The 23,765-nt window shown below is 39.2% G+C and overlaps 2 protein-coding genes across 5 annotated transcripts in view; both read right to left on the bottom strand.

The window, feature by feature from the left end:
* The window catches only part of LOC128369424 (cyclin-Y-like), a 274,201-nt gene extending 265,068 nt beyond the window's left edge, over window positions 1–9,133 (bottom strand). For all 3 annotated transcript variants that reach the window (XM_053330463.1, XM_053330462.1, XM_053330464.1), the window contains exon 1: window positions 8,648–9,133. In XM_053330463.1, the coding sequence (XP_053186438.1) occupies window positions 8,648–8,801 (154 nt within the window). In that variant the 5' untranslated portion in view covers window positions 8,802–9,133. The remainder of the gene's footprint in view (window positions 1–8,647) is intronic.
* Window positions 1–23,765, bottom strand: part of LOC128369425 (cAMP-responsive element modulator-like) — a 154,499-nt gene that overhangs the window by 118,351 nt on the left and 12,383 nt on the right. The window contains exons 1-3 of one of the 2 annotated variants that reach the window (XR_008322011.1): window positions 20,658–20,977; window positions 18,231–18,390; window positions 15,702–17,648 (exon numbers count right to left, since the gene is read on the bottom strand). Coding sequence is in view for 1 of the 2 variants with exons in the window: in XM_053330465.1 (XP_053186440.1) it covers window positions 17,504–17,648; window positions 18,231–18,390 (305 nt within the window). In the remaining variant the exon portion in view is untranslated. Of the gene's footprint in view, window positions 1–15,697; window positions 17,649–18,230; window positions 18,391–20,657; window positions 20,978–23,765 lie in introns of those variants that run through there. The other variant, XM_053330465.1, reaches the window with a different exon arrangement.

Raw genomic sequence — 23,765 nt, 5'->3', positions numbered from 1 at the left:
CATATAGTCTACTGCTGTTACCATGACTACGGCAGTTTTAATTCTACTTTAATACTTCTAGACATTGTTCTTATTATTATCTGGATACTTATTGTATTAGTCTGTTTAGTTTAATGTCCAGAATCTGCCTTTTTATTCATTTCAATTAACAGATTTTCTTCTTTTTGCATTTTGTACTAAACCTACAGAGAACTATCTTAAAAAGTAAGCAAAGTTTTTGGACCTTTTATGCATAAAAGGGGAATAAAAATGACTTTTCTATCATCACAATTACTCATTCAAAGTTTAAAATATTATGAGCACATTAAACTGTGAGCTCCACGCAATTTATTGCTGTTGTCACCCTTTTCCTAGTTAAGATCTTTAGAAAATAGCTCCTTTTCTAATCCTGAGGGAAGCATAATCAATGGATTGATCAGCCAGTGTCCTCATTATACCAAGTATCACCCTAATTGATTAGGTATCATCAAACACAAGGTTACTGAGAGATTCGTCAAGGACCTAGTATGGGCAATGATACTGCATGAAGCAATGTGCTCCTGTTCAAAAGGAGCTTTATGTTCAAGATTCACAGCATGAAAAGAATCAAACCCTTATAAACTGAAACTGTCTTTCCTATTATGTCCTAATAAAGTCAACCAAAGTGCATTTTTAACATCTTTTGATTCTGTTATCACTTTCTTCTTGCTTTTGGAGAGGAATAAAAATATTGGATGTGTTTTTTCTTATTTGCCTTTCACATCTTCCATCATTTGACATTTGACAAGTACAGTATTAGCTTTGTGTTTGTGTACTTTTTTTATGCCAGAGGACAGAAATACATCAACAGAGTGACACATTGGGTGTAGCTGAAATGTCAAAAAAAAGGTGGTTAAAAAAATGAGCAGTGACAACTCTGACATATTGAAACCAAAAGATGTGAATATGACATGAGTGTACTAGACATGCACTTTTAGCCTAACTGTAGTTAACCCCTGTTTAGTTGGGGAGTTGAAAAAGCCAGATTTGATGATGTATATTCATTCAGCTAGACAACTCTGTGGTTCTGGTAAGTGTTATAACATTTCCAGCTCTGATAACAAAGCCAGTCTCCTGTAAGACCAAACCCTGGATTCATTTAAATCAGACTGTCTTTTAAGTGTTTTCTGCCTCGACACCTCAAAGCCAATACGCCTCTCAGAAGTGATAATTAATGGGATGAGATGGTCTTGGTGGGGACTGTGTGGAGTAAATTACTTGCTCATTACTAGTCAATAAATCAACCAAGGACCTTCTCCAGTGAATACCCCGACCCTGAAAGGAATAATTTACCACCAAAAAAAAACAAAACAAACACATTCTCTAGTTTCCATCGACTGACTTAGGTGTTTTTCCAACTCTACCCTTTTAATAGAGTTGTTTCCTCCTTGACAACATGTTAAACTAGGTCAGTCATATGTTCCTGGTGAGGCACATGACTGCTGCTGCTTCTTTAAAAGTAGTATGGACAACTAACATTCATAGATTAGTCAGATTCATCTGACATATTCCCCTGCTCCCTTTTTAATGTCATACAGCCCTAACCTACATCTACAATTCCTCACCTGCCCTGCCCACAAGTTGTCCTCAGTGTGTTTCCCACTCTAACATATTAAGGCCCATTTATGCTCAATGTTAAATACGGATACAGATACGGACGGAGCCTTCTGTCCGTGCTCTGCGTTCATTTCGTCCGTATTTCTGCACGTTTCCATAAAGCTTACGGATACGGACCAAACGGAGCAGTACCACCGGAAACCATGGGGGGGGGGCAGTGTTGCTGTCACTACTCGATACGTGGCTCTAGTGAGATACGAAGAAGAAATAACAATGGAGGAACTTTTTGAGGAAAGGTTGTGTGAGTTGGTTAGAAACTTTAAACATATCGTTTTTGTCTTTTATGCAAGAGGAACATTATCAATATCTCTTCCACAGTCGCCATGTTTGTTTTTGAGTTTGTCGTTGTCATAAACTTTTGACTCGGTGCTGCCCCCTGGTGGACGTATTGGTTAACATCCATGCCAACGTAAAGGACGCATGGAAGTATGAGAGCAGTGACGGTAACATCGTCCGTTGAGCATAAATGGGCCCTTACTTGATCAGTCAGCTGCCATTAGCCACCAAGTCATCAGCACAAGTATATAGCCTATATATTTACAAGCTAACCATTCACATCTTTGCCAGGCTCCTATATTGCTCAATTGCTGTAATACTTCAGCCTTTGTTCTGACAATCTGAGTCTGAAACCACTCTGCCAGATTTTACATGATGTCTAATTAATTTGAAGTAAATTGGTCCATTTATTTGACTCCATCATCTCACTCTTCACCAGCCAATAATCTCATTCCTCATCCTCTGGACTAAAGCACTTTACAGGCTTTTAACAGCAAATCTGTTTTTTTCAAAAAAGCAAAAAAATAGCCTACAGCAACAGGACATGCAAAAAGCAACCATCACTTTTAGTGTAGCACCTAACAGAACAATGTCAATAGATTCATAAAAAATGGCAAAATAATTGAATGAATAAAAAGGTGAAGGTAAGTCAGATTCAATTATTTGGGATGGATGTTCTCCAAGTGACATACTAAAAGTCTCTAAATTAGAATAACAACTGTGACGTTTTGAAGATGAGAGATCAACCAGCGGGGGAACGAAGGCTTAAAAGTTGTCAGACACATGAAAATGAGAACACAGTGAGAGATCGGTCACACATTTCCAACGTGCACCACCAGAGCTCCAAAGGTGTTAATCTATGCAAAGATAAACTCTGTGATTGTAGATATCACACTGTTATTTTAGAAGAGCACTCAACTCCATAAAAGAGGGCTTAAATTAAAATATCCCACAACTGTACACATCTGTAACACTATTTTATTAACAAATGAGTGGAGCATAAAATTATAACCACAAGTATTATACATTATACATTTAATGATTAACTTAATGGTTATTTGGAAGAAAAACAAGGCACATTCTAGCTGTCAGCATCAGCTTTCAGCACCCACAGGCATTACCTCTAAAATAACATTTGAATGTAACATTAACCAACTCTTAAACCAGTCCAAATTACCAATTAACAATCACAACACAAGCGTCACCAGACCGCACAATGTTTGCTCTAAAACCATGGAGGAGACATGTTCCTTCCACCCCTCCATGCACTGTACTTAAATAGAAGAGCATCAGCTGACGCATGATGCTTCGCTGAAACAACACTCATCTTAAAAGAGAGACACAGTGGGCTTTGTCAAGAGAGGCAGATCATATGACAGCTTAGTCTCTCTCTCTCTCTCTCTCTCTCTCTCTCTCTCTCTCTCTCTCTCTCTCTCTCTCTCTCTCTCTCTCTCTCTCTCTCTCTCTCTCTCTCTCTCTCTCTCTCTCTCTCTCTCTCTCTCTCTCTCTCTCTCTCTCTCTCTCTCTCTCTCTCTCTCTCTCTCTCGGGTGGGTTTGTGTTAGTGTCTCTCCTTATACAAAAGCGTGTGTCATCCTGTGAACATTTTATTTTCCATTTCACGGATTAGAACGACTTTACTAATCCAATTTTATTCACATATCAGAAACAAAGTGGGAATGTAAATAATAAATAAAACACTCTAACATACTCTTCTTACTGTTATTATTTATTGTTCTTTATCCTTTTTCTTTTTGCTGCTCTTCTATTTTACTGTCTAACCTGCTGATGTAATGATGATTTTCCCCATTGTGGGACTAATAAAGGAATATCTTATCTTAATGAGCAATTAGACAATGCCAAAGTCCTGCAGAATAGGTTCACAGCATTATTTTACCATATAAATGTAAGTTATATTCACATACAGGCTAAGTTTATTCCTAACATTTGTTGCAAGGACTTTAGCCTAAAGTTTAGAAATAGAAGGTTTATCTCCATCATAGTGGCATGAAGAACCCTGATATCTCCAAAAAGTGATAACACAATGCTGATAAAACTATCTTTCCACAATAACTGCATCTCTCAGTGAATATATAAAAAACATGCAAAACAGCAAAAACCCTCATTCTCCCCCGAAAACTAAGCTCTTTACCAAAACTGTAGCCAACGGTTTAACTCTGGACAGGCTTTAAGGCCCCCAGTCAGCTAAAAGCCTCAATGACGATGAAGTGATGGCGTTATGTAGTAAAGTGATTATCTGTTCTTAAAAACAGAGGGTGCTGGGAGGTCGTTTTAGGACTACAAGACTATAATCCCCCCCCACCCCCCCCCAAGTGACATAATAATAAGCACACAGAAACAGGCACAGCTGTCTGTTGTTGTGGAGTGGCAGGAACATGGCTGTCAAGTTACAGCACTGTGATGTTTTAGCCTAACTAAATGTCCATGGATGATATTAAATATTTTGTCTTTAATTGATAAAAATGTTCCAACACATAACTATCATTAAAGATGTATCCCTATTGATGCATGGGTTAAAATGTCTATTCATCACTTAACCTTTGTGTCGTCCTCCCAGGTCAAATTGACCTACCTACCTTCCTTCCTTCCTTCCTTCCTTCCTCCTCTCTTTCTTTCCTCCCCCCTACCTTCACCCCTCCTTCTTTCCTTCCTTTTCTTTACTTCCTCCCTTCCTTCTTTCCTTTCCTTGCTTCCTCCCTCCCTCCTTTCCTTCCCTCCTTTCCTTCTCTCCTTCCTTCCTCCTTTCCTTCCTTCTTCCTCCCTTCCTTCCTTGACTCGAGGACAACAAGAGGGTTAAATAAAGTATCCGAACCATGTTTCCATGCAAGGTAAACAGCATTTTTTGAAAGTAGACACATTTTCCAGGTTTACCTTCACATATTGAACCCTGTAATCAATCCTTTTTTTATGTGTGACAGCTTGTCTAAACAAGAAATAACAATTCCCGAATAAGCAGCTTGTAAGACTCTGATCCAACCTGAGGCAGTACTCTGAGTACATGCTGACAACTTCAGCATCAACACACTGTTTTTTTAATTGCTGTAAATAGCTGTCTCCTAGTTATTCACATCTCTGTAGGGGAAATCTGAGACTTTCTTTTCTGGCAACACATCACTCATAGTTTTCCCCATGGCTTCAAGGGTGAATGATAAAAAATAGAGAAATATGTCTTGCCATGAATTGATTTATTTGTTTTGTTAGAGCTACTCTACATGTATATATATATGTATGCTCAATGGTTAGCATTAGCTTGAAGACAAATGGGGCTTTTGCAGTTCAGTCCTCGAATGGTACGTCAATTGAATGATTAGACAATTTCCAAAAACTTGGCATCAATTGTTGCTTAACAAGTTAATAGGTCAAACAGTCACTGGTCCAAGCTTGTCAAATATAGAGTTTGGCCGCTTTTCTGTTTTATATTGTTGTAAATGTAATACTTTCTGCATATTCGACTGTTGATCAGAGAAAAGCATTTGAAAACATTAGCATTGGCGTTATTCACTATTTAAAGGGTGATTTTATTGACTGAGTGGCTTATCAAATAATTGAAAAACAACCGCCTGTGTGCTCAGTAAGAGTCATCGTCCTGCCGTTGGCGCTGGTTAACCTGGCTGCCACTAAAGGATTTAAATGCGGACAATCAATTCCTGTTACGTGATAAAATTCTAATGGGCTACAAATCAAATTGTACTTGCATCACAGTGCACTTCAAATAGAGTCTTACCAACTTTTTAATGCATAAAGTCCAGCCAATTCTATCAAGAACCAATAATGTCCCTGAAAGCAGCACGTCATACTCTAAATTGAGGCGTTAATTCTTGGCAATCATCTATCCCTGGAGGTTTCCCTATCTGCTCTGACACAGGCTCACAGCTGCCTCCCTGGGCTTTTCTTTGGAGGGATGAGGAGGTTTTTTTTCTTTTTCTGATGGTGCAGATCGTAATGAAGCCCACTAATCTCCGTCATACTGTCTGTGAACTCATAACAGAGCCAAAACATTAGACACGCTCCGGTTTCAATCACCGCACCAATAAAGCAGACGGCTTCTCTGCACGAGTCGTCTTTATCCCCTTCAAGAAGAATAGATCGACAGTCAATCATTTGTCTTTGAATTCTCTTCATGACGCTTGTTTTCTTGCCTGCAAACAGAGCATCTGGCCCAACAGTCAATTTAAAATACATGCATCTTATTAAGCTGATGATGCAAGACATTTCGATGAAAGAAAAGTTGTTGAAAAAACGTTGATTCCAATGATATGACACCATTCACACCAGAGATACTGAATCCATATAAGCAACATGACCACCTACTGTAATACAAGATACTCCAGTTAACAGCATCCACAAATGGCGTACAGTATCTTAGTTTCATATACTCATCAAGTTTACGGGAGGAAATTACATCAATAATGAATGACTAGAAGGTCTTCCACCATGTTGACTGAGTGCAATCAAAATGACCTACTAATTTTTGAAGGGTGCCAGTTGCCATGACCCCCTCATAGTCTTTAATCATGTGTAATCAGCACTGCGTGACAGCAAAACAACAGTCCAGGGTTCACTTCTTCTGATACTACAAGAATGTAACTCCATTTGTAGAATTTGGTTCCAAAAAGACCCATAAATCTTAACTTAAACCGTTTGTTTTCTACTACTGAGCCAGATTATTTCAAACCTACTGCAAGACAAACTAAAAGACTGAAAGACTCTTCACATATAGTCAGCATGAGTGAGTGAGGAATGGGCCAAAATAGCAAATAATTAATCACCAGTTTAAGATTTGGCTGTAGACTTCTTTAAAATTGTGGCACGCGGATTTGCAATTGCGTGTTCAAACTAGAAAAACCAACTAACAATTTATTCAAAGCCTGATATATCTCATTCATCTTGGCTATAAACCTAAATTATAATAGTTGTCGTCCAAAAACTATTAAAAACACATCAGTGAGACATGTTCCTTGGCTCCAAAGAGTATGGGCTTAATGGTGTTTTCGGAAACGGCTCCAAACACTAATATCAGCTGAAATACACCAAACATGGACGTGGTGCGTTACATAGGTGGAGCAAAGTGGAGTTTTCTATCCATTACACCAATTCCATCTACATCACTATATACACTATATATACTAAGTGATAATGCAGTTGGTTATGCAGGGTTTGGAAGTGTATAGGTTATATTAACTGGTACTGAGTTAATTAACTAGATAATCTTAACTACAGGATCAAGGACACACATTGAATATTATAAATGCCTGTAATATAAGGTCAAGAAGTTGTGATATGTAGCACAAAACCTAGCAATATATCATTATAATTTGTGATTTTTGTTTTTGTGGTGGTTTAATTATGTGGCACACAGATCCATGATTGCGTAATCATATCTTGCATCAAATTGGTACTAAAGACTTTATAGTAACTATGGTAAAAAATGGAAGTAACGGATTTCTCATAACCCAAGAAACATATTTGTAAGCCAGACCACAATGTAGTTTAATTTATATATCTGTCTTTCTAAAGGCAAGTCAACTGATTTGTGTGATTGTGTCGCTGAAGCTTAAAACAACATTATTTAGGGTCACTACCGATGCAGCCAACACTGACGTCTGAAACCCACTGAACGAGTTAATATGCTGGTACAGTTACAAGGTATGACTTCAGTTATTGTTGGTCTGATATAGGCAGATGGTGTATTATGCCAAAACAACATTTCAAATCATACATCAGTGTGGTAAAAAAAAGTCTGCACAATTTCTGAAAGCCTAAAAAACAGGTCTTGTACAGTTTCTGAGAAAATCCATTTATATGTAATGGTTAGCTGCTGGCTGAAAATAAGCAACCCATTCAGTAGACACTTTCCAGTGTGAATGGGTCAATTGTAATGCATATTAGCATGTGTCAATGGAGGGGGCTGCGCTCCATAGTTGCAGTTTCTTTCATGCACAGGGTGAAAACAAAGAGCAGCACAAAGGAGTCTGCCCTCATGAACAGGATGTTGTCTGTAGCTCCATATTTCTCTGCAGGACACATGGGAGAGAAAAATGCACACATGACTCTTCCATGCGCCCGGCTGCACTGATGGCCAATATCTTTCAGCCAATCACTCAATATTACACTGAGGAAGAGTGTGAGCAGAGGCAGCAGTTATGAGAACGGTGCAGATTTTATAAGGATCACCACAGATTTAAATAAAAAGCCTGTAATATCCAATTTTGTAGGTTTTAATGACCCTTTCAGATTTTAAATGGTCCTCCTACAGGATCATATGTCTCTATAACCAGTTGTTTTTCGGCTTATATAAAGTCCTGAACTAATATCCAATCCAAAATACCCCCCCCCCCCCTGTGTTCAATACCAATCTATACATTTAATGGCCTTTAAACCACAATTTTCCAATAATATTCCTGTGACATTTCTTTTTCTCCCTATTATTCCTATGATATGGTGTCTTAAAGTAGCCTCTCTCTCTTTATTGTGATTCATGATATTGTTTTGTTGCATTTTCCCCACTCACTATAAATGACCTAATATATATTTCTATAAGCACAGAACACCATGCATCACATTATTAGACTAGTAGTCCTACTATATGACCTTATGAGTACTTTTGCTTGCCAATAATAGTCACATATGCCATGCTGACAGGATACATGAAATATTAAAACAGTTTCTGGATTATGCAGGTTTCTGTTCTATGTTTTATGTTTTATTTTTTTTTACCGTCGACGTTCTCCCTGTCGCTGATGTGCTGCAGGTTGCATCCCGTCTCCTCCCTGCTCAGCTCCGACTCCTGGTGGAACGACTCCAGCCTGGAGTGGGCATTTCTGCGGAGCTTGGGGCTTGCAGACACGCAGCAAGAGGTCGTGCTCCCCATCTTTTTTCCACTTTATCCACCCTGGAGGTTAAGAGGTGTAGGCCTATGTGTGTGCTCTATTCTTCTTCTTTTGTTTTGTTTTTTTTGTTTATTGCTGAAACGATGGGTCTCCAAATCCCACCGAGCCCAGCCGGTCACCATAGATCACCAGAGCCCATGGATCCTGTCAATCGTCGGTGCCCACGGACGGGCTGTCACTTCACTTCAGGATGAATATATGTCACTTCCAGCGGTAATAGCAGATGCATGCAATGGGCCGACCTGCCACCGTTATCCCAGGCATCGTAAAAGAGGACGCATCCTGCTCCGGGCAGAGATGATCGGTGTGAGGATCGGTGTTGTGGCTGGCTGTCAGGGCGATACACCGACAGGGAGGGCTGCAAAATCCCGAGAAACGGTTCCGGTTCAAGTGGGTGGTTACAAATGAGTGAGCTGAGAGAGAGATAGAGCAGGGGTGGCAGAGCTGATTTAATGATTTATCGCTGATAATAAGGCTGATTGATTTATTTTTTAATGTAGATAATCAGCTACGATGGGTTGATTTGGCAACATGAATTTTTATCCATGTTAATAAATAATGCAAATAAAATTATAAAGTGCATTTTAATTGAATTTAAATAAAATATGTATTTGAAGAAACATGCATGTGCATGTCTTCATTTTATGAATGTAATGGTCTCATAAATAATAAAATAATGAAGAAACATCCCATCATATATATAGGCTAGGCTATTTAAGGGTTATACAGGACCTTCATTAGGATTAGGATTAGGTTCAGTTAGCCTATAGAGTTAATTAATTTGTGTAATGAAGCTTTCAGTGGTATTTTAAAAGTATTTAAACTGCCTGAATAGATGCTGCTATGGTAGAATAAACCTCACTGGTCAACTTTCATTAGTGAGGTTAAAGAAGACATCAATTTAGTAGAGTAGGGACTATGGTCCCAGTAATATAGCCTAAGGTCCAAATCAATAATAGTAAATGGCAGCAGTTGTTGTTCCATTCACTTATATCTCACATACATTTGTCATGGTTATTGTTCATTATCAGACTTGCAATCTGGTTAACCTATAGACACTTGGTGGTCAAAAAGCTGCAAAACACACACACACACACACACACACACACACACACACACACACACACACACACACACACACACACACACACAAAATCAGGAAATAAAATAGAAAGTCATCAAATTCCTGAGGTCAAATGTCCACACAAAGGCAAACAAAGATTCCCACAAATAATCTGAAATGTAAGGGGTTAAACTCCCAGCATGCACTGTATTTGGGATAAAGGTCAACAGCTCAACAAAACATAATTATTTATTTTTTCATGTTTTCAGATTACATGCCATTCTTTAAAGCCTTGAGTGAATCATAAGTGTTTTCTGTGATAACAAACATTAAAACAGTGCTGACTGTGATGAACTGGATTCATTTAATGGGGAAAGCAAAGCGATTGGAAACACTTGGCCACTATATATTATGCTAAAAATGGCTAAAATGGCACTGATTTTACACATGAAGCACAGTTTGTCATAGTTGCTATTACTTAGCCTGTTTAAACTGTAGTATAATGTCACCTGTGACTCATGGGGACAGCTCTCTAAAGTCTGAAAACAAAAGGCAGGTTGAGTTTGGACACTGTTAAACTTTAACTGAAAGCCTACAAGCTGCCGTGCAGAGTTTAAAAAAACACGTGGGTATTTACCAGGCAGGAACATGTCACAGTTTAGCAAAAAGACTGTGAGTTACATAATGAGAAATGTAGGATGACTTGTTTTATTGGCTTGACCCATATTAGAGAATAATAGTCAGGATATCACGACCTTTGCTGCATACCATTCTTTTTTTAAAATCTGTCACTTGTAAGTCCTTCAAAGTTGTGGGAGTACAAACAAGGCCCAGGCTACTTTCTTGTTGAAGTACCCCTTTAAACTGTTTTGAAGCATATGACAGGGGAAACAGTGACACCTCCTGGTCAACTCACGGTAAGGCATCTGCGAGGATTTATTAAAAGAGCAGTTTTATGAACTGGACAACAAGCTGGAGGTATTTTGGAAAATATGGGGCCCTTAAACATAATATTAAATGATATTGATATATTACAGTTAAGGCTCTTTCTCTTGCTCTTTTGGTGCTTTCTCTCTTTTCTGGGAGGCCTGGATGGTATTTTCTTCGTGATGATGTCTGACCATGGGGGTTTATGCTACTTGTGAATGAGAAGTTATGTGAATAGCGAGGTTTTATAAGGATAATGTGACATACATTGGGAGGTGTAATGACGTTGTATGCTGATTTTTGATGATGATACTGCTTACCCTGTGACTTTCTTTTGTTTATCTAATTTCTCATTCATTTATTTGTTTTTGGTAAAAAAAAAATTCTTTCTTACTTTTATTGGTAGGGTCTGTTTCAAATATGTTTTCTTTTTTTCTTTTCTTTTTTGTCTTTGTGCTATTTCATTTGTATGGTACATTTCTTATCCTATGTGATAAAGTTGTTTGTATTGAAAAACAGTTTTAGCTCTAAGCAGGGATGTGTAGCAGACTAAAAGGTCTGGTAGCCTCACTTTTATCCATCTCCACACCCCCAGATTATTAAAGTCCTTCAGTGACTATTTATTAGACTTCACACAGGCTCATTTTGGAGCCAAACAAGCCTTTATACAATTTGTTCACGTGGTATTCCCCAACTAAAACCCCTAAAACAGATGCATTTTTAATTTAAGTTTAAGACGTCAGAGCCAATCCGTGTTAATGAACTTGGATAAATGTATTAAGAGCAATAATTAAATGTCATAATTAAAAAAAGAGTCAAAATATTAGTCATTTGTGATATTTTGTTCAATAAATAAAGGTTATCATGCTTCCTAGAGCACATCCAATGTTGCACTGACATAATTAAACATAACATACAAAGTCACTTTTATTATAATATTAAGATCACCGCAGAATATGTGGCAGCTGCAATTACTCGGTTTTTCTCCAAAGTGTCAACCATTACTGTTGTCAGAGTCTGCTGCCGACCTTTCCCACTGTCACATACTGCCTCCTTTACATTATACTCCTAATTATATACCTTGTGAATGCATAACATCATGAATACAACCACAGGACACGAGGAGAGGCATGCAAACAATGAGGTTCAAGAAAGTCCTTCATTACCTTATCAGCACTCTACTGTGGCTCTGTATTTAGTTATCAATGACTGACTCTATCTTTAATCACACTTTGAAAACTCAATAACATGATGAGTAGCTTACATCACGTGCAAACACTGTATTTTTTAAGTTAAAGCAACTAAATGTTTTATGGCGTATAGTGCAGTGTTTGGTTTCCTTTATAGAAATGGAGGCTTCTCTTGCAGTAGCGTGTGTTGGCCACTAGAGGTCCTCCTTGACACAGTGAAGCAACATCTACGTTGTCAAGGTACTGTAGGCTTCATTACACTGCTTGTAGGCGGTTAGTCAGTCTCTAGGTGGAAATTTCCACTCCAACCACACTGGACCAAAGGCCATGAAGATGTTTGAAAGGCAACAAAATGAAATATTCAAGATACTCCCACACTGCATTTTTTCGGCTGTGGTTTTGCTCTTAGCACAATCAGAAAGGAAATAGGGGTTAAATCATTGCATTTTAAAAGTTTGAGTAAAAGCCATTGTGAATGAATTACTGCAGTTCTTTTGATACTGAGTAATCCATAAAAAGGAGCAAAATCCTGTGAAGTTGAATGATTCCAGTCTTAGGACTTTATACTGATATTATATGTGTTGTTGAATATTAAAAAACATTTTAAATGTCAGTTGAAACTATGTATTTATGTAACATTTAAACAGAACGAGAATGCTGCAAAGATAAGACAGATGCTGCAGTGGTGGGGTGGTTTTCTGTTCGTAAACAGCAGTTTCAAGGTTTCCCTTAGAGGCATTTCTCTCCCTTTCACCCGATTCACCACTCTGTGTATTTATGTGTATATGTGTGTGTGTGTGTGTGTGTGTGTGTGTCTGTGTGTATAACTGCGAGAAGGGGAATGAGTAGTGTGTGTGTCTGTAAGAGATAAAGAAAGAAAACCAAGTGCCTGTTTGTATGAGTATTGTCACTTTGAGAGAAAACTTTCCATTCACACGTGTATGACATGTGTGTGTGTGTGTGTGTGTGCATGTGTGTGTTTCTGAGACAGTTTGACAGTGTAATTGTATTTGTGTTCATGTGCATGTGTGAGACCGAAACACGTGAATATGAGGCAAATCTACCAAGCCCTCTTTAATCAAGCAACACTCAGGATTATTCTGGCTTTTTATCACCATCAATTCCTTTGAGGTCAATGCCATAGCAGAGGTTGCTATGGAAACCACTAATTTTCATGAGCTTCCCCATTTGAAAAGTAATTTCTTTTTTACCGGCCCCCTGAAATCATAGTTGGCTTAAAAACCTTTCAGATTTTGATAGCGAGGTTCGGATGCTTTGAAGCATTAGTAACTCCATTATAATGCCTAGTTAAATAAATGCTCATCAGCCCTGTTACTATTCATTTAGGTGTCCCATTCAGTGGGATTTGAGGCAAACAGAGATGTTTATTATTGAGAGAAAAGGAGCCAACCTTTGCTGAAACAACACAAAAATAAACTATGAAGCTTGTGTCTCCCTTTTCTTCAACAATACATAATCTATCACCTTCAGGAACATTAACAACACTCCAGATAAACAAGCTTTGGACCCCAACCTCATCCCCTGCACTGTGGAGACTTCATGTACAGACACAGAGCACAGAGATATTTTGCTCTATAAGCAGAATATAGATGTAAGGACAGGTTCTGGTGATATCAGTGTTTATTTAGTATCAATCAATAACAGTATAAAAGCACCATAAATGGGCTTTACGGTCATGCAAAGCAACTCACCTTTCCATTTTCGACATTGTGAAGTGAAGAAGAAATTGAAAGTGTAACAAATAAGCTGTAAAAGCTTTCATCTACTCATCTTTCATGCCAAAAACCACCTGAGTACACAACAGTGCTCAATGTCATGTGCTATTTCTAAACAACTGTAAGATATCAAGTGCAAATCAGCAATTGAATATGGAGTTATCACTTGTGTGATTTAACCCTCGTGTCGTCCTTCTGGGTCAAATTGACTCCATCCGTTTTGACTGTTCCTTCTTTCCTACCTCCCTTCCTTCCTTCCTTCCTTCCTTCCTTCCTTCTTTCCTTCCTCCTTCTCTCCTTTCCTTCCTTACCTCCTTCTCTCTTTCTTTCTTTCCTCCCTCTTTCCTTCCTCCCTCCCTTCTTTCCTTCCTTCTTTCCTTCCTCCTTCTCTCTTTCTTTCCTCCCTCCTTCCTTCTTTCCTCCCTCCTTTCCTTCCTCCCTACCTCCTTTCCTTCCTTATTTCCTCCCTCCTTTCCTTCCTTCTCCCTCCCTCCCTCCCTCCCTCCCTCCCTCCCTCCCTTCCTTCCTTCCTTCCTTCCTTCCTTCCTTCCTTGACTCAAGGACAACAGGAGGGTTAATTTCATTGAACACAAATTTAAGAACAAAATATTGTTAGAGTCTATTTGTTCACCAGGGAACAGTATATGATCTCATTATAGATACTTCATTGAATAATAACTTAATATGTTTCTAGAGAGTTGAATAAAGTTGATTTATAGCGTTCAGAGCAGCAGAAGCATTGCAGTGCTGCCTCTCGCAACACGTGGCTGCACAGCTGTGGTAGGAACAGCTAAAGGTATGCAGTAACACAACATTGTATACTTTGGCATTGACGTCAGCTGTGAGTACTGTGCATTGTGCCTGCGGCTGGACGAGGGTTATAGTCACTGCTTATTTTCACAAGAGCTTTGGAATAAGAAGCACAGAGTGATATAATTAATTAAGTGACAAGAAAAGGGAAATGAAAGATCAAATATACACATGTGTATGCTCCTCGACTGTCGGAGAGGTCTTCACTGATTGATTATACAAGTCTTAGTGTTGTTTCTATGTTAAGGGTTAGTTGCAGGAAAATGTCCACCACATTGGACAATAATGGGTTTTTTCTTTCTAAAGCTGCAAGCTGGAGTTTTTTTTTTGTTGAACTTTATTGCCTTAAATGCACATTAACAGGCAATTAATATCACAAAGGAATACAAAAAAGGAAGGTATATTTTAGATAATAAAAAAATAATAATAATAGTAAATGAATAGAGTATAAGCTAGATAGTCAGTAACTGGGGTCCCTCCTGTCGTAAAAAAGTTGTTTTTTTTAATCACCCTAAAGTTGTAAAACTAATTATGAGCAAACTTTCCTTTCCAATCAAAGGCACATTATCTGTCATCTTTCTTCAGTACTTTCCTTTGAAAACACTGAAGTGAATATTTCACTACCTCATGCCACCAAAAGGAGGCAGCTATGAGCAAATTTGTTATGTGCGCCTTTAACCCTCCTGTTGTCCTCCCGGGTCAAATTGACCCCATCTCTCTTTTAACTGTTCCTTCTTTCCTTCCTTCCTCCCTCTTTCTTTAATTTTTCCTTCGTTCTTCCCCTCCTTCCATACTTCTTTCCTCACTTCCTTCCTTCCTTCTCTCCTTACTTCCTTCCTCCTTTCCTCCCTCCCTCCTTACTCCTTTCCTTCCTTCTTTACTTCCTTCCTCCTTTCCTCCCTCCCTCCTTACTCCTTTCCTTCCTTCCCTCCTTACTCCTTTCCTTCCTTCCTTCCTCCCTCCTTACTCCTTTCCTCCCTTCCTTCTCTCCTTACCTCCTTCCTTCCTTACTCCTTTCTTTCCTTCCTTCCTTGACTTGAGGACAACAGGAGGGTTAACTTCAACATACATAAAAACTATCTTGAATGTAGAAGAGAGGGGAAGTTGCGTGAATATTGGATGAGCAAATAAATGAAGTCACACTCTATATATTACATTTGAATATTTTATTAGATAAACAAAAATAGTTTTGTCTTTTACAATTCAAACAAGGAAGTACACAGAAAAGAGAACACCTGGTAAAAGATGGAGCCATTTTTAAAACGGCAAAAAAAAACAAAAAAACAACAACATCAACAAAAAAAAACTACATGCAATGAAACTCAACTCAGGTGATATCAAAGAAACCCTGAATTTTACTTTCACCGGCCCCTAAAGTAGAATTTAATAGACTGGGCATTCATTCGTTCTGTGATTGCAAATCATGACAGGCTATTGGGCTGGTGCTCATAAACACTGCCACATGATTCACCTAAACAGTAGTTAAAAACCTAAATGTTACTTGGAGAGCTTTTGGCAGCTGAAGGGAAACATCTCTTACATCCAATGATTGTATGTTCTCTCACTTTCTACAGACTTGAACCATAAAATATATTCAGTGGAACAAACTCAACAACTGCATATAAGCAGAAACAGAGAAAGCAAGAAGCGGTTTTCAGTTCATCACCAGAAACATAAAACACAAGATAATATATTATAATTCAAATAAAATGTCTTTACATTAAAAAAAAAGAGCAAAGAAATTGGCATCACCCTTTAAACAGAGCATTTTTTAAAAATATATCTAGCCATAATCAAATACAGTTTTATTTCACAATGGATATCCATCATTTCAAAAACAAAACTGACGCTTTGCATGACAGTAAAGCACAACTGTTAATTCTTTAGAGCTATGAGTCATATTAAGATGTTTGCTTACAAAATTGTGGTTTTCAGAATAAAATAAATGTGCTGATCTTTCTTTTTTTAGTAGAATATATATATATACGATCGGTCGGGGAGTGAAATTCTTCAAGTAAATGTAGAAATTCTGATAGTATACGCACTTATACTTTGGTACTTCATGTGCTTTGACTTTCAATTCATATATTAGAATATGCTCAGTACTGAAAATATAGTTTTTATATTCAACATCTTTTACTAAACAGGTTCTGATTCAGGTTTTACCTCTCTACCTTGGCATGAAACATAACTTGAAGTCTTGTGCATAAAAAAGCCAAACTTAAGAGAAATCATTCCTGTTAACTCGGGTTTGGACCAAATTAATTCAAACTGAAAACATGTTTAAAACTTTACTGACAAAAATGCAACTTTTTGAAAGTATTTCTCCTTAATTGTGTTTTCGCACGAAGGAATGCATTAAAACGACCAAAAAAAACAAGAAGCATAAATGACACAAATGACATTAACAGGTAAACACAGTTGAGTTAGCTTGTTGCAGCTGGTGGTGGATCCGCGTAGCTTTTTTTTTGTGCACCTCGTCTGACCTCAGAGAGACTTGCTGGTAGTGAGACCTGGCTGACAACGCCAATGGGTTTTTTTGTTTTTTTTTTCGTAATCTCTGTACTTGAGCTGTACATCTTCAGGAAGCACCTGTATTTCCTGTTCCTGTTCCTCTTCATTCAGCTGGCTCTCATTGGCTAGCGTTGCCCGTGCACAACAGCAACAGCAAGCATAGTGTGTGTGTGTGTGTGTGTGTGTGTGTGTGTGTACGACACTTTGAGTCTTCACATGCAAAGAGAACGAGATAAGGACAAGAGCGAAACTGGCAAGCTCAAGCGATTCGAATTCCCTGGGACACTTCTGAATTCGGCGTTAAACCAGGCCTGAGTGAGCAGAGAAACAAAGACGGTCGAAGCAGTTTTTGTTCCATAGTCTTTTCTTTTTTTTTTTCATGTTTTGCTGTAGCAGTTTGTAAACGGCTCTGTCTTCAGCCCGTGACCACCAAACTGCCGCCACTACTCTGCTTTGTGGCAGTAAATGTCCTTCAGTGCTTTCAGCTCTTCAATCAGGGTCTTGTTTTGGTTTTCCAACACGGCCACGCGGTTTTCCAGACATTTGACATACTCTTTCTTTTTCCTGCGGCACTCGCGAGCTGCCTCCCTGGAGAGGAAAGGAGAGAGAGAGAGGAGGTGGGGGGGGGGGGAAACGTGTTAGTCGAGTCTCGAGATGAAAATGTAATTTAGGCTCCGGGACAAAATGCAAGCTATGCACAATCCAAGAGAGCTAGCAGATGTTCCTAAGGCCATCAAGTTCAGGTTTTATATGTGAACAGCTCCACATTCATCCCCATTGTCTCCCAGACTAGACTACCTATACTATTTATTTACCCACTGTCACATTTATTGATCACACATGAACCATGAATCAAGAGGCACAGAAACATTTATCACTTCTAACTTTTCTAAGCCCCAGTTGAGTCTTTTCATATCAGTAAATGTATTAACCTATTTACAAGATGAATAGCATTAACCATAGAAGAAGAATCGAAATGTTCACCACCATATAAGGAGATTAGCAGTCTAAATACTCTTATGTATGATGACATCACAATGACTGCATTTTTTGAATATAAGCTTATTTTCATGCCAGAAATAGTAACATATTTTAGCAATCCTCTTGAAAAATGTGGGTTATGTATTTTACACCTTGTTTAAGAACATGTAGGGTGAGTGAGTGAGTTACCTGTTTTTCATCAGCCGGACCTCCCTCTTGCGGGTGATCTCTTCGGCGTGCTGCGTCGGCGGGTTCTGCATGGAGCCCGGCGACGCAGCCATCACGATGCTCTGAGCCAGACCCGAGTTGGGTGACCTCAGTTGATAGGCGGGTATGTCTCCAGTGGCAGCTATAGAGACAAAAAAGATATAACGATTAATGCTTCAAATGCAATAACTTTGTAAACATAACCTGTAATCTTTCTCAGGGAGCTCAGAGCTGCCTTTCTGGATACATTGCATCTATGAAATTATTCAGATGTCTCAAGTTTACAGGAAAAATACAGGAAAACACATATATTTCACCAGAGGATGTCAGAAAGCAACTTCAGCCAAGAGCACTTATCCGCTCTCCTTCCTGCCTCAAAAGCTGAATTTCCTTTTGACCACCAACGATCTTTGTTCAACATGCATTTGTTCTTAAATGACCTGCCTTGTTGTTGAAAATAGGCTTTTAAATTGCTTGTCTTTGTCCCTCTCTAAGGGCACAACACAAAGGCACAGACTGATTATTTCATACCTTGCAAAAGCTTTTTACACAAGAGAAGAAAATTAAAGGATAATTTCATGTTTTTTCAAGTACAGTAGCATTTTAAAAAATCAGCTCTTAAACATGTGGCTTATGCTGCAGTTCCTCTAATGATCACTAGGGTCTGTCAACCAAAAACTTAAAGACCGCCCTCCTCAAGAAACTTGTCATTTTGAAAAACAATATTGAATTGTTTTTTTTCTTTCTTTCTTTTTTCCCTTCAAGGCTAAAGTTTCAGGTAGGTGTCAGGAGTATTTTGTGCTCTTGAATTAATAAAAAATGTGCACACAAATGAGTGATTTCTGCTCTTGAATTACTTAATTCGCACACATGAATTAGTAATTTATGCTGTCTAGTGTCAAGTGGCTGTAACCGTAGCAACTGCAGTTAGTGGGTTTTTTTTTTTTTTGGAGCGGCTCAGAGTGTTAGTGTTGGGTTAGTTAGTTAGCGGCTGTGTTTGGATGACGTGTTGCAAAATGATCAGGTAAAGTTGTCAGAAGGTGGGGGGGGGGGGGTCTCATTTATGGTAGAGTTTAATGTCTTTTGTTTTCATTTTGGATGGCTGTAATCTAGCATTAGTGGAAAAAACACTGTTTAATATTATGTTTCACTATTTCATGCATGCAGAATTAATGAATAAATACTCTGTGTGCTTATCTTAGTTTACCCCCCCCCCCCCTTGTTAACTCCACTCATGTTTATTATAATTAATGTCTACTATTTGTGCTACTGATAACTGGCACTGTGTCGTAATGTTTCAGTAAAAAATGTCAGTGATTCTGGAAAAGCAACAGGCAGCTTTCTGGATGTGGGTTAGGTGTTGTTTGAGTTGAGTCATATAACTGATGACTCAATTGTTAACTGCTCTGGTCTCACCATTTCAGTTTTCACTTTGTTCCTGAGAAGTTTCTACCCTCCCCTCCTCTCCCCCCCACCTCCCCCACCCCCCATTCCCCTCAACTATCCACACACTCATTCAACAAGAGACACAGCAGGTCTGTATGCACGCACAAACACACAGACAGACACACACACACACACACACACACACACACACAGAGAGAGAGAGCTGTCTTTCTCTCATTGTGATAACAGAGTGACTCGGTGCTGTGCTGACGTCAGTGTGTGCGTCTCACTCACCCGTTTTGCATTCTCTCTTCCCTGCCTAGCTTCTGTTCCAGGAAACTGGAGTGACGTCAAACCGACGACTATCTTAACCCCCCGCTGCCACCCGCCCCTTCACTTCTTACCCCCCCCCGCGCTCCCCCCTACCCCCACCCCCCCTTCTCTATGCCTTTCTGCCTGACAACCACTGGAGTGTCTCAGCGAACGTAGGACTTTGTATATATGCGTGTGTGTGCCTGTGTGTGTGTGTGTGTGTGTGTGTGTGTGTGTGTGTAACAGCGGGTGTACAGACTGACAGGAACAGAGTTGAGCAAACACACCAAACGCTTGTTAGGTCTCTTTTTTTCCTCGACTGTTTTTTTTTTTTTTTTTTTTTACTTCACACTGCTTTTCCTGTGTTGAAACGGGAAGGACAGCTGACACTTCTGTGGCATGTTTCCTCCTTTAGTTTCATAATGCATAAAAGTTATTTTCAACTTCATAAATGGATACCCTTCCAGAAGATTTCCCTCTCTCTCTTACAGTTAGAAAAACATCAGAATGTAATCTTCAAATCCCACAAAAACACTATCCTCTCACTCTTCTCACTCTTCTCATATTGGCAGGTGTAACATTAGAAATACATAGCTGGTCAACACATGAAACACACACATACATATCTAACTAAACCACTAGCAGTAGTAGAAAGAAAAAGACTTGTGCACATGACACTCACAAAAATATATGTAGAAGAAGATACTCTACCTGACTCAGTCTCATCCCCGGTCACAGCCATCTCTTGTTTCCAATAATCCAGCACCACGGCAGAAAAACACCTCAGCACCAAAAAAAAAAACCCCTCTGCTCTTATTCCTTATGGCTTTACTAGAACCTCTCTTTCTCCTCTTTTGCTCTCAGCTCTCTCTCTCTGTCTGTTTCTCTCTCTGCATCAGATGGGTCACTTGTCAACTTTGCAGCCCGATTACAATTACAGGCATTGACATCACAATGACATCACTCCTGCCCGTTGAAGTCAGTAAAACACCCTGGATTAGAGTCCCTCCTCCCCCTTCCCTCACTCCCTCCCCTCCCCTCCCCTCCCCTCCCTCCCCCTGCGGATCAGACGCTGAAGTAGAGAAACACAATGTGAGCCGGGCAGGCAGGCAGTCAGGCAGGGACGGAGGGAGGGAGGGAGGGAGGGAGGGAGGGAGGGAGGGAGGGGGGAGCTGAAGCGGGGGGAGGGGGGGTTGGTAGTGGAGGGGTTGTATTTTTAGCCCCAGTGACGCAACTAGAGAGACGCTCAACAAACAAGAGGATATTGTGTCCCAAGTGGCTGCCATGCAAACTGTTGAGCACCCTGATTGGAGTTACTTTGTGTGTGTTTTCTTCATTAAAAAAAAGGGGGAGGAGGAGGAGAGGGGGGGGGGGATAAAGAGAACAAAGATAATTGAGGTTTTTACATGATTTGTTTTAAAGTTATCACAACATATAAATGACTGTACCAGTACTCACACTGTTGCTGGCTTCTACAGCATAACAGTGATTTTTTTTTTTTTTTTAACAAGCCAATGAAAAGATTATACAGCATTTACTGCACTTTCTGTTTTAATAACACTTCTGCTGGGAAAATCTGCTGCCACACAGAAAGTGATGCATTTTACATTTCCAGTAACAGCAACAGCTTTGTCTTTTGGTATATAAGTGGAAAGTTAACAAGGCTTGTTAGTGGGGTTGCAAAAAATAGATGTGCAGCAAATAAACCACTGACTGCAAATCACAGTCAAATCTAATAAAAGGTGCAATTATATGATTAAGGTAAAATTATTAGATGTCTTAGGGGGATAAAAGAGGAAATAGTTCTCTTAATGGTTCTTTGAAAAGGTTTCAATTTCAGTTTCAACTTCTGATATATTTTAAACAAAACCTTTATTCTGAGGGTTTATATTCCTTTAAATGAACAGATGTGAAGAAAAGAAATGAGTAATGATAAATGTGAATGCCACTCAGGAGCACCCGACTATCTCTAAAAGCTAAATAGCTATGATTAATATTGGTTTGTCTGTGTTTAGATATTAGCTTTATTATTCCTATGTGTTTGTAAATGCATGGCAAACACACTGTAATGTATCACTATTAACCATTATATTGTTAATAAAGCTTCTTTTTTTTCTACTGGCAACAAAACCAAACCTCAAAAACTCTTCAGGGGGAAATTCCAAGTTTTAAATCAGGTTATCACTATTTTGCTAGACTGAAGCATGCTTAACATTGCTGTCAGTGATTTTCCACTGCTTTCCATATCCACATTTCTAATGCATTATTCCTGCATTCCAAGTAGCTAGTAGTTTTCCTTCATTTTTGTTACCCAAGCTAAAATATTCAATCTCTCTCTCTGATAGAGTTATGTAATCTATCAGAGTGAATGTGCATGTTGAGTTAATTTTTTAAGAGCTTATTTCCTGCTTGCTTCCGTTAGCTATGATTTGATGTGTTATAATGTGCTACCGGAAAAAAACTCTAATATTCACAACCTCCAATAATAATCTGTTTTGATGGAAACTCAAACAACAACAGAGAGAGAGAAAAAAAAAGGGTTATGTGTGTTCGGCCCACTCTTCTCCTTCACCCGACTCGGTTTCTTATTATGTGTAATTATAGTGAGATCATAGTGCATTGTTCATAAAGTAAACACATGCTGAGCACAGACTGCCTCTTAAAATTGTTCCCACTGTAATACTTTTACTGCCTTGTCTTCCTGATCTCTCAGGTAGAGCCACTTCCACTCTGCTCAGACATTTCCGTGTTCCTGCCGGCTGCCAGTTAAGACATGATGAGAAGTATGATAGTGGACAAGTACTTTGGCAGGTGAATACCAAGAAGTATTAGAAAGAGTTGTAAAGGAATCTGACATGCACTCTTTTTTTTTTTGTTGCAGAGAAATAGCAAAGCGAGGAATGTGTTGCAGTTCAATGTGTCTAGATCAGGGATGTCAAACATGCGGCCGGTGGGCCAGATCCGGCCCACTGAGGGGTCCAGTCTGGCCCACTTTCCTTATTCCTCCCTTCCTTCCATCTTCCCTCCCTTCCTTCCTTTCTGTCTTCTTTTTCTTCCTTCCTTCTTTCCTGTCTTCTTTTTCTTCCTTCTTTCCTTCCATCTGTCCTTCCTTCCTTCCATCTTCCCTTCCTTCCTTCCTGTCTTCTTTTTCTTCCTTCCTTCCTTCCTGTCTTAATTTCCTTCCTTCCTGTCTTATTTTCCTTCCTTCCTTCCTTCCTTCCTTCCTTCCTTCCTTCCTTCCATCTTTCCTTCCTTCCTTCCTTCCATCCATCTTTTTAATGATCCGGCCCACGTGAGATTAAATTGGGCAGTATGTGGCCCTTGAATGAAAATGAGTTTGACACCTCTGGTCCAGATCTATCGAGGGATTCAGTGACAAGTTGTGTTAAAGCTTCTGGGATCAGGAGGATCAGGAAACACTGCACCATGCATATATATTGACTTCAGGAGTAGACAGACTTTCACACTCAGGCCTGTGAGAGTGAAAAACACCATGTGGGCAGATTTAATGGGGGAGACTGGACTCCAAGCTACTTCTGCTGATCACTGCTATGCTGGTTGTGAAGATGTGGCCTGTGATGTCATCAAGGCCATCATATCCTGTTTGCTATGTAAGGCATTTTGCTATGAGCAGCACCTCCAGCCTCGTTATCTATACCCTACATTTGAAAAACACACAAACATGTCAACTTTTCCATGAGGCTTCAGAAGAACATCTGCTCTCATCAGAACAAGGTACAGAGGGTTTTCTGCCGTATATCCGTTATCTCTGTTTCATGGATGAACATAACAGACACAAAACAGTCTCGGTGGAAACAG

The sequence above is a fragment of the Scomber japonicus genome, chromosome 12 (genome assembly GCF_027409825.1).
Source record: "Scomber japonicus isolate fScoJap1 chromosome 12, fScoJap1.pri, whole genome shotgun sequence".
NCBI lineage: Eukaryota > Metazoa > Chordata > Actinopteri > Scombriformes > Scombridae > Scomber > Scomber japonicus.
Note: the sequence above shows the minus strand (reverse complement) of the source record. Positions and strands in the feature narration are given on the sequence as shown.